Source organism: Lactuca saligna, chromosome 4 (assembly GCF_052625555.1).
Source record: "Lactuca saligna cultivar CGN05327 chromosome 4, ASM5262555v1, whole genome shotgun sequence".
NCBI classification, from domain to species: domain Eukaryota; kingdom Viridiplantae; phylum Streptophyta; class Magnoliopsida; order Asterales; family Asteraceae; genus Lactuca; species Lactuca saligna.
In genome coordinates, this window is record NC_136420.1 from 284989618 (window position 1) to 285000618 (window position 11001).

The 11001-nt window shown below is 31.4% G+C and overlaps 1 protein-coding gene across 1 annotated transcript; it reads left to right on the forward strand.

Annotated features, from left to right (window-relative positions):
• The first annotated feature begins 4531 nt into the window (after positions 1-4531).
• LOC145043724 (zinc transporter 3-like) lies at positions 4532-8270 on the forward strand. Its single transcript, XM_078992464.1, has 3 exons — positions 4532-5195; positions 7003-7152; positions 7803-8270. The coding sequence occupies exons 1-3, from the start codon at positions 4584-4586 to the stop codon at positions 8106-8108; spliced, it is 1068 nt and encodes a 355-aa protein (XP_078848590.1). The 5' UTR covers positions 4532-4583; the 3' UTR covers positions 8109-8270.
• The last annotated feature ends 2731 nt before the right edge of the window (positions 8271-11001 follow it).

Consider the following 11001-nt stretch of genomic DNA (forward strand, 5'->3'; position numbering starts at 1 on the left):
ACATAACTAAAGGTCTCATCGAAGTCTATTCCATGTCGTTAACTACGACCATTAGCCACAAGCCAATCTTTGTATCGTTCTAAGTACTCGTCAGCATGTTCTTTCTTTTTAAATAACCAAATTCAATTAATAATATTAGCACCAACAGGTTTAGGTACAAGAACCCAAGTTTTATTATAAATAAGAGCATTAAATTCATATTGCATAGGTTTAAGCCAATTAGGGTCATTGAAGGCTTGTAAGTAAGAACGAAGAATAGGCGAGATGTCTTGAGTGTGAAGATTTAAATTATGGATCGGTTTGATAATACCTGCACGACTCTGTGTGACCATAGGATGAGTAGGCACAGAATTAGAAGGAGGATGGCTGCTCATGGTAGGAATGGAGGAAGACAATGTAGGAGCATCTGTATGTGGTGAAGAATGGTCAAAGACCTAGGTAGCAGAAGAGGGAGTAGGTTGAGAAAAAGGAGAGAATAAGAGTTTAGTAGCAGTAATGTTAGGAGTATCAGATATGTCTAAGAAAGAATAGTTTGTAGAGGCATTGGGAGTGAAAGAACCAAAAAGGAAAATAGTCTCGTCAAAAGTGACATAACGGAAATTATAATGGAATTTGTATGAAGGTTAAGACATCTATACCCTTTGTGATGAGTAGGATATCTAAGGAAAATACATGGGGTTGAATGAGGAGATAATTTATGAGGAGTTGGAATATAAGGGTAGCATTGGTAACCAAAGACTCTAAGGTGAGAATATGACAAGATTTTATTATAGAGTTTTTGATAGGGAGACATATGATTGATGGTGGTAGAGGGAGTGATGTTGAGAATGTGAACAACCATGAAAAGAGCCTCGACCCAATATGTAGGAGGGAGGCAAGCTTGAAAGAGAAGAGTGAGAATTGTGTTATTCATTGTACTAATCATGAATTCAGACTTCCCGTTTTGTTGGGAAGTGTATAGACAAGAAAAGCACATTTGGTTGCCATTAGTGATACAAAAATTGTGAAATTGTGTATTATTATACTCACCCCCATTGTCACATTGAAAAAATTTTAATATCACATCAAAAATGATTTCTGACATGAGTGCTAAATTGAACAAACATCTCAAACACATCATATATATGTTTGATAAGAAACACCTACATATAATGAGAAAGCTGGTCAAGAAATAGAACATAATACTTAAAACCAGAGTTGCTAAGAACCGGAGATGTCCAAACATCAGAGTGAACAATTTCAAAAGCATAAGAAGCAACATTATTCGACAATGTAAAAGGAAGCCTAAAATGTTTTCCCAACTGACAAGACTGCCATAAAGTAGAATTTTTAATGTTTTTGCAAGGAATTAAATTTTGCAAAGAAAGATAATTAAAAACTTCTTGACAGGGGTGTCCAAGTCGTTGGTGCCAAATGGTGGAGTTAGGAGAGACCAAAGCTTGATGTGAAGGTAACGTGACAGGGTACAAGTTGACAGAGCTATCACATCAGAAGAGGATTTGCTTGGTTTAAAAGTCCTTCACAGAAAAACCATAAGCATTAAATTTAATAGAACAAAGATTATCACGAGTAAAATTCTGAAGAAATATCAAACTTTTAATGATTTGGGGTGCAATAAAGATATTTTTAGAAGAAGTGAATGATAAGGATTGAAGTTAGGTAGGTACGAGTGTCCATAATTGCAGACAAAAACTTTAGACCTATTACCAACTAAAACACAAGGTAAATTAATGCTCTTATCGTTAATATAATTGAGTATACCTACATTGGAGCTAAGCAGTTATCGCGGTCCAAATTTCAATAGCGATAACATGCCGCTTTTTGAAATCGCGGTTATCGCGGTGGTATAGCAGTGGTATAGTGGTTATTTAATATTATGTATAATTTATATTATATATTTATACAAAATTTATATATTAGATTATTAATACTATATAGAATTAATATCATTAAAAAATCATATAAAAACATAACATAATCTATATATAATATTCTAATATAGTTATATGGAAACTAAAAAGTGTCAAAATGTCCTTACAGCTCAAATCATTTGTGGTCTCTAAGTACTAAAACATATGAGAAAGGGAAGATGTCATTTGTTGATTTGTAGTTTGTAATTAATTATATTTATTATTTGGACTTATTAAGACAAAAATTGTAGTGGACTAGTTTAAAAAATAAAAATTTAATATTGAAATATCACACAATCATTTTTTTCTTTGTTAAAGTAGACTAATATGTACGAAATTCTAAAAGCAGGTGTAGCATCGCTATAGCGCTGATGAGTTTCGCGGTAAATAGCGGTCAATAGCGCCGCGAACTGTGCTACCGCTATTTGAAAATGCTATTTCAAAATAGCGGTTCAGTAACACCGCAAAACACTATAGCGTTGCTATAACACCGCTATAGCGTGCTATTGATAGCATAGCATTGGAGTGAAGTTGTGTTGTGGCCCCGGTATCCATTACCTATTCGTCATTTGATGGATCATTGACAAACATCGAATTAAACATCACTAGAAGGTTAGCTGGCTGATTTGCACTTGAAGAAATTTGCTGAAACTAAGCCTAGGTCAGAGGAGTGTTGTTAGACTGATGGGTTGTTAATGTCTGATGGGTTGGAGGGAGTTGTTTGGGTGAAGGTTGTAGATTATGTTGTCATTGGTGCCCTTATTTACCTACCCACAAAGGCTGTAAAGGGACGAAGTTAAGGTGCTGTGAGGGTCTTGGCAGCAAGCCTTGTCTTGTTTGCAATGGGTACCATCCGAGTCCCCAACCAGGAGGAGCCTGGAGGGTTTGATAGGTCGAGTGTGACCAGCGACCACCACCACGACTATTGTAACCTCTCCCCTGCCATCGTTGCGACCACCACGGTGATTAAATCATCCACGAGTGGTATTTTGAGATGAGTTATGTTGCTCAGCAACCAAGACAGTAGGCGGTGAAGGAGTGGTAGATGGAGTGAGTGAGTGATCAAGTTGTTTGATTCGGTGTTCTTGAGCCATAAGCATGGATCGAGTTTCCAAAAACTCGGAAGGGGCTTGATGTGGCGTATGATAGTAGCAACACTCTTAAACATTGGGTTTAACCCATTGATAGCATACATAACAACATTTTTATTCAGGCACAGGAGAGTCGATATTATCAAGCATATCAGCAACAGACTTGAGACGAGTGCAATAAAAAGAAACATCATATTCACCTTGATTGATCTTGCGAAGTTAATTATCAAGTTGGATGATTTTTGCATCTTTGTTGATGCGAAACAGGTCTTCAAGATCTTGTCACATCTCATGAATCGAGCTTTGTTTCTTGAGAACCATCTGAGAGATGGTATAGAACATCCACATTTGCACGATGTTATCAATTCTCTCGCATTCATTCGTGACAGCAGTAGATTTTTCAGTTGGGGCTTTTAAATGATCCGCCACCCCAAAACCGATCCAGTGAGTTTGAAAAAGCTTTCTCCATGCATCATAGGTTAAGTTTTTCTAGATCAAGAATGATGGGTACGGAGGCTTTGATGTTGGATATGCCATAAGGTTTTTCTGAGGTGAGATTGGTGTTGGAAGTCGATGGTTACACCATGGTTCAACAAAGAAGAAAAGGAGAAGGGAGATCAACACAGAAGAAAGATAAAGAAGAATGAACTGAGAAGGGTTTTTGCGCCAAGGAGGAAGCAACGACTAGGGTGAGAAAAATCAGGAGAGCTCTGATACCAAGTTGAGTTTATTATTTCCCATGAAATTACCCCTCTCATTAAAACAATATATAACATAATACAAATACATGGGCAGATTACAAAGAATACACGCCTCACAAATACAGTCTAATAAAAATATATATTAACATTGAATCCATAAATTTTGAAAATTAAAAATTATCACCGTTACAATCAAGAATCCAATGCATTTTTTATAGTTATTAATTATCTTTTTTTATATAAAAAAATTATTATATTTAGCGTGATTTCCACTAGTTATAACCTAATAAAAAAAATAATAAAAAGGTAAAAAAAAAATAAATTCTTTATGATAAAGATTATTAAAATATGAAATTATACTTTAATAACAGAACTGAGCACTGAAGATAATTACAAAAGTCAATGTTTGTTTGATTAGGACAACGGTTAGGAAAGTCAATAAAGTTGAAAGGTATAGTTTTTGTTTTTATGTTAATGTTTGAAAGAAAAAAGACTGTTAACTTTGAAATATATAAAATTTTATAAAAACCAAATCAATCTTAATAATTTTTGGATTAAAAAGTTTGTTGAACTCTCTCTCTCTCTCTCTCTCTCTCTCTCTCTCTCTCTCTCTCTCTCTCTCTCTCTCTCTCTCTCTCTCTCTCTCTCTCTCTCTCTCTCTCTCTAATTTGACATTTATCTTATAATTAAAAGCTAAAAGGTTTTAAAAAAATCTCAAATGTTAGTGCTGTTTTTTAATTAGTTTATAAGTAACCAACTAATTAGTTAATCACAAATTCATTTCGACACTTCTTGATGGCCTATAAATAGTTAAATACTTCATGTAGTTGCTTTATATTCTCATCTTTTTCTTTCTTTCACTTTTGACCGACACTTTTTCAATGATGAACTTGCAAAGGCAAAATTTGTTTGTTTTCTTGCTCATAATCATAATCACCACCAACGTTTTCGCCGAGTGCACTTGCGAACGAGAAGAAGACGAGGGCAAAAAGAGTGAAGCACTCAAGTACAAACTCATTGCACTTGCTTCAATCCTCATATTTGGTGCCATCGGTGTTTGTATACCCTTCATCGGAAAAATCGTTCCAGCACTAAGCCCGGAGAAAGATGGTTTCTTTATAATCAAGGCATTCGCTGCTGGAGTCATACTGGCTACTGGTTTCATTCATATACTCCCTGATGCATTCGAGACCTTAACATCTCCTTGTTTGAAAGAACACCCATGGGGAGATTTCCCGTTTACAGGTTTTGTTGCGATGGTGGCAACCATTCTGACTCTCATGTTTGAGACTTCATCCGCGGCTTATCAGGTCAGATCTCATACACAAGCACGCATAAAGAATCATGGAGATGAAGAGATAAACCAGGCGCATAGTGGTCAAGTGGCTGCTCATACTCATGCATCTCATGGACATGCTCATGGATCTATGACCGAAGGTGAGGATGGTTCTTCGGGTTTATCACAAGTTGATCGCTATCGAATTGTGTCCAAGGTAAATTGATTCATCTTCTTCCTCCTGCACTTTTTCTGGAAACTGTATAAGTTTTTTATATTTGTCCTATAAATCTTAAAGTTATATTAAGGACCCATTATTTGATTAGGACGTCGATTCCTTGTTTCAATTGTCAAAATATTATTGGATAGCAAGAAACAAGCCATTAATGTCAAGGGTGAAAAGAATCTGTTGACTATATAGCTTTAGCGTGCGAAGTCATCTGTCTCGAAGAAGTAAAAAAGCATATTTGAAACTTTAAACTTTTGGATTGCATGAACACATATCGGTAATTTATTTATATAAATGTGTGAATTGAACATGAGATTTTAGGCTATTTTGATCAAGGGACTCTAAATCAATTTGTGAAAATAATAGTACTATACAAGTAAATTACTAATCGTAAAATGTATAACATCTATTATTTTATGTATATGTTGTATATTACAATTATTTTTGTACCTTATGTACTCCTAGAATCTTAGGTAGATATTTACTATATGATAAGGATGACCACTTGTATATACTGAGATAATATTCGGGAATCAATGAAATCAAGATTCTATCTTAGCTAGATATCAATTTACTTTCCATATGATAAAAATGACCACTTCTATATACTGAGATATACGGGAATCAACGAAATCAAGACATTGAACTCTCACATGTTTTCTAATAACTACTCTTACTAGAACTCCATTTTTTTTTTAAATATATAATCGGTGGCCGATTAAAAATAATAAATTAGGGTATGTATCTATATAGTAATTTTTTATCAATGAAATATATATATATAAAGGTAATTTATTTAAGAAAGATCTTGAAGTATATAATGGGGAAAATGACTTACGAGCCCAACGAAGTTTTCAAACCGTTCAAAAAACCCCAATCATGTTTTGTCTGTTCAAAAAAACCCAACAAACTTAACATTTTGTCTAAAAAACCCAACTAAGTTACACTTTCCTGAAAGTCAAATAAGAGAAACAGATGACGTGACTTATTACCGTATCGGAAAAATGACTTGTTAGACCAACGAAGTTTCCAAAACGTTTAAAAAACTCCAATCATGTTTTGACTGTTCAAGAAAAAACCTACCGAACTTAAACAAAACAAAATTAGGATTTTTTGAACGGTTGGAACTTTGTTGAACTTTTTAGACAAAATGTTAAGTTCGTTGGGTTTTTTTAAACAGACAAAACATGATTGAGTTTTTTTGAATGGTTTAGAAACTTCGTTGGACATTTAAGTCATTTTCCCTATATAATGAGAGAAAATTATAGTTTTTGATTAGGAATTTTGACTTTGAGAAATTTTTAATTTTGGTGTTTTATAGTTTTTTATTAGTTACAACTTACAAGTATATATTTATTTTATTTTTTTAAAAAACGCAAATGTAGTTTGTCAGGCCAAATTTCAGTTTTCTTAGATTGAAGTTTTTATTTGGGTATGCATTTGATTTGGAAAGGGTATGCATTCTTACAATATATATGTAAAAACATTTTTTTCAATAGAAAATCAATATCATAGCTAGCCAATGACATAAGATGGTTCAAATGAAGACACACATAAAATCAAAACGTAAAAATATGTGTTCATTGTTGAATAATAACATAAACCAACATACATAAAGTTTATAGCAAGATAATAACATAAAAGTAATATCTTTATTTTTTTTCATTTTATTTAGTTCCGTCTTTATAACCTATTCCTAATAACTCATTATACGTAACAATGCATATATATGAATCACATAATTTGCACTTTTTTCCCTAAAAACTTGTATTAACTACACTTGTTATTACTGCAGGTGCTGGAGTTGGGCATCGTTGTTCATTCGGTTATTATAGGGTTGTCTCTGGGTGCTTCTGAAAGTCCAAAAACCATAAAACCATTAGTCATTGCATTAACTTTCCACCAATTTTTTGAAGGAATTGGTCTTGGAGGATGCATCTTTCAGGTATAAATCTCATTACCAATTGTTCATGTCACAAAATCTATACGATGATTAATTAATTGAAGAACAATTACTAGATCGATTCTATATACAAATGATGAAAAAAACATATAAAGAATACATTACCAAAGATTCAGTACATTATATTCTAGCGACAGCCCACAGGTTCAACCTTCATTTTTTTCATCTTTTTTTTTTAACATGAAAGAATTCATAAATAACAATAACCCACTACATAACCTTTCATTAATTTTGTTTCAAATGCAAAACTAAAATCATGCCGATACTTTTAACATCTCTCATAGTTATATGTACATGATTATATTACTTGTCATAAAAAAAAAATAATAACCTAACAAATTATCACATAAATAACTTTTCATTGATATAAAATACAAGATTACAATAATTATATTAAAACATTTATTCTTCAAGTTATGTGTTTCATGATTATTGTTGTGTCATTAAATTAATCCATATATATACAGAAAACCTAGTTCCAACATACAAAACCATCTTTGTCACTAGTTGACTACTCCTCTTGCTAGAGAAGCTTATATACATTTTTATGGTATTTTTAGTTGAGAAATTCTTTGTTATATCTTTTCTTTATAAAAAAGATGACAATATAATTATTTCAAACTTTCTTGCAGGCGGAATTAAAGTCATTATCTGTAATTCTAATGGGAGCACTTTTTAGCCTTACAACCCCTATTGGTATTGTCATTGGGATAATAATAACCAATTCGTACGACGAAAATAGTTCTATTGCACTAATAGTAGAGGGTGTATTAAACTCTGCATCAGCAGGAATCTTAATCTATATGGCACTTGTTGACCTTCTTTCACCAGACTTTATGAACCCACGTTTGCAAAAGAACAAGATGCTTCTGATTGGATCAAATGTTTCTCTTCTTTTAGGTGCTGGTCTTATGTCGCTGCTTGCGAAGTGGGCTTGAATTTATTTGTTGGTAAATATACTGCGGGTGTAAAGTGATTATTTGTTTTCATATATTTATAAATCTTGTTTTTTTATATTCTTTTTGCATGTGTTTTTTGAATCTGATCATTTGATTTGGAATTACATAATCAGCGGTATGCACCAAAATAATGTTTGGATTTGTTTTGCTGTTATACGTTGTGTAATATTTTATTTTGATGGTGTTGGGTGCAAATTATGATTATTATAATCATTAATTAATAAAATGACGTTGTTATCTATATTTGAGATAATACAGTAGTATGTACGGAGTTTGCATCAAATAATGCTAACGGACTCCACTAGCTTGTTTCTGATGTATTTGAAACACTTATGGGCTGCCGCTTCTCATCTTTTTCAGCAATAATATGAAGTAGATTTTAAAAAGGATAACGACTAACTTGTTATTCTGTTCAATTTGAATTATTAAATTTTATTTTATTATTTATTTGTTACTAAACCATTGAAATTATTCATATTTTACATTTATGAACTACAACATTGTGAATAGTTTCAATAACGGTAAAATGTGAACAGTTTTAATAGTTCAGTGATAAATAAATAATGAAAAAAAATTTAGTAACTAAATGTCAATATAGTTAAAAGTTCGTTTTCCTCTCAAATTATCCTAATATTATATATATCCCGAAAAAAATATAAAAAACGAAAAACGAAACCAATATTATATGTATAAGTTTTATGTTATAAAACTATCAATATTATATGTATAAAAATTATCCTAATATATATGTATGAATGTCGTGTTATAAAATTATGCAACATATAAATTCATATATATTAAACCATATACTTGTTTATAAAAAAATACATACATACATTGATACATTATATATTTTTGTTATGCTTATTGTATTGACATAGTATATTTACTATTAAAAAGGATATCAAAATTTTCATATAAGAGACAACATACATTTCGAAATATTTTTAATATTATTATTATTTTTAATTTTTCTTATGTAACTTGTGTTAATATATACATACATATAGTTGGAAACATACATGCAGTCAAACACATACATACAATCAAATATATAGATACATAAATAATCCATATTATATTATAGTTTCAAAAGTAGTTTCGTACCTCTGCTGAGGTCAACCATCAAGGTGATACCTACAGGCTTGTATGTGGGTGTAAAACTAGAATCCTTGGGGCATGTAAAAAGTTATTATAGGAATTCTCTTTTGTTAGTTAGAATTTTTTTTTTTTTTTTTTTTTTTTTTTTTACTTTTTAGATTGTATTTTAAAAATAAAATAGTATAGTACAGGAAACACACAGAGTTAAATATAAATTAAAACTGTCCAACGACCTAACCGACAACATCTAAAAGAGGAAAAGAAGTTGATTCTTTAATGAAACTAAGTAGCAACATCAATTTTAAATCTATTATCAATAACTATTGGATTTACATTAAGGATGTTGTCTTTATAAACATTTCAAGCTAACTTGCATCAGCTCAAACATGAATTTGAGCTTCGGTATTCAGATAGAATCAAAACACCCTATTGGTAGCCAATAATATTAGATTAGGTGTCTAAGGTCAAAGCTAAATTAATATAACTTTATGAACTAAAAACAAAATACTTTTCTGGTAGCCATTAATAACTAGAAATAATTAGGAACAACTTAAGGAGCGTGGTGAAATAATTCATTTTTATACCTTTTTCGGGGGTATAATATAAGGATAATTTGAGAGGAAAACGAACTTTCAATTTTGTTCATATTTAGTCACTAAACCTTTTTTCATTATCTATTTGTCACTAAACTATTGAAATTGTTCATATTTTACCCTTATGAGCGGTTGTTACCGGTAATAAGGGTAAAATGTGCATAATATCAATAATTCTGTGAAAAATAGATTATGAAAAAACGTTTAGTGACTAAATGTGAACAAAGTCAAAATTCCATTACGTTTTCAAGCCATTATCCCATTTTTAAAAATGCTAGTGAATGGGAACATAGAGTGTGTAAGCAATTTTAATATTTTTGCTTACCACTTTTAAAGCAATTTTAATATTTTTGCTTACCACTTTTATCACTGATATAGAATTGTTATAGTGAGGCATATTCACATCATCACAAATCAATGATATAGAATTGTTATAGTGAGGCATATTCACATCATCACAAATCAATAAGTTTGGAGCAATTAACAAAAATAGTTACAAAAAACTAATAATTATATGAGATCAGTGTGTTATCTATTGGGTTTTATTTAAAAGTTTGTTTTGAAAACACAAATATGACAATGGAAGCATTTAGAATTTGATTAATTTAAAATTATTTTATTCAATCATCATTTTACATGAACATATTAACAACCATAGAAAGAAAAGAAATAACAATCGTTGTATATTTTGGTTCATATTGAGAGGTTTATGAATGTTGAATAATATGGCAAGAGCACAAGTAGAAATCTTCTAGAGATATCCACCACTAATTACCAAGAGCCTTGAATGTTAGTTCTTACAACAAAAGACTCTAAACCTTAAAGAACAAAAACCAATTTTGTCTAAAAGGAGAGAATGTCGGTATCACCCTTCCTTTTTACTTTTGTCTTAACTAATTAATAGAGAAAGAGCATAAAGAGGAAGAATTGACAATTTTGCATAAGGTGGAGAGTGACAAGATGAAAGTCTTTAACATGTAAATCTTTATCCAGTGTATCTTAACACTTTAAGACACACAATACCTCTAGTACCCTATACTTAATTATTATGTCAAGACATGCTTCTAAAGCATGTATTTATAAATCAAATATGCAAAACACAATCCCTCTTGTCCCTGCTCCAAATCCACAAAAAAATGAAGAAGACGACAAAAAGATTTTTAAAAATCTTTATGAAC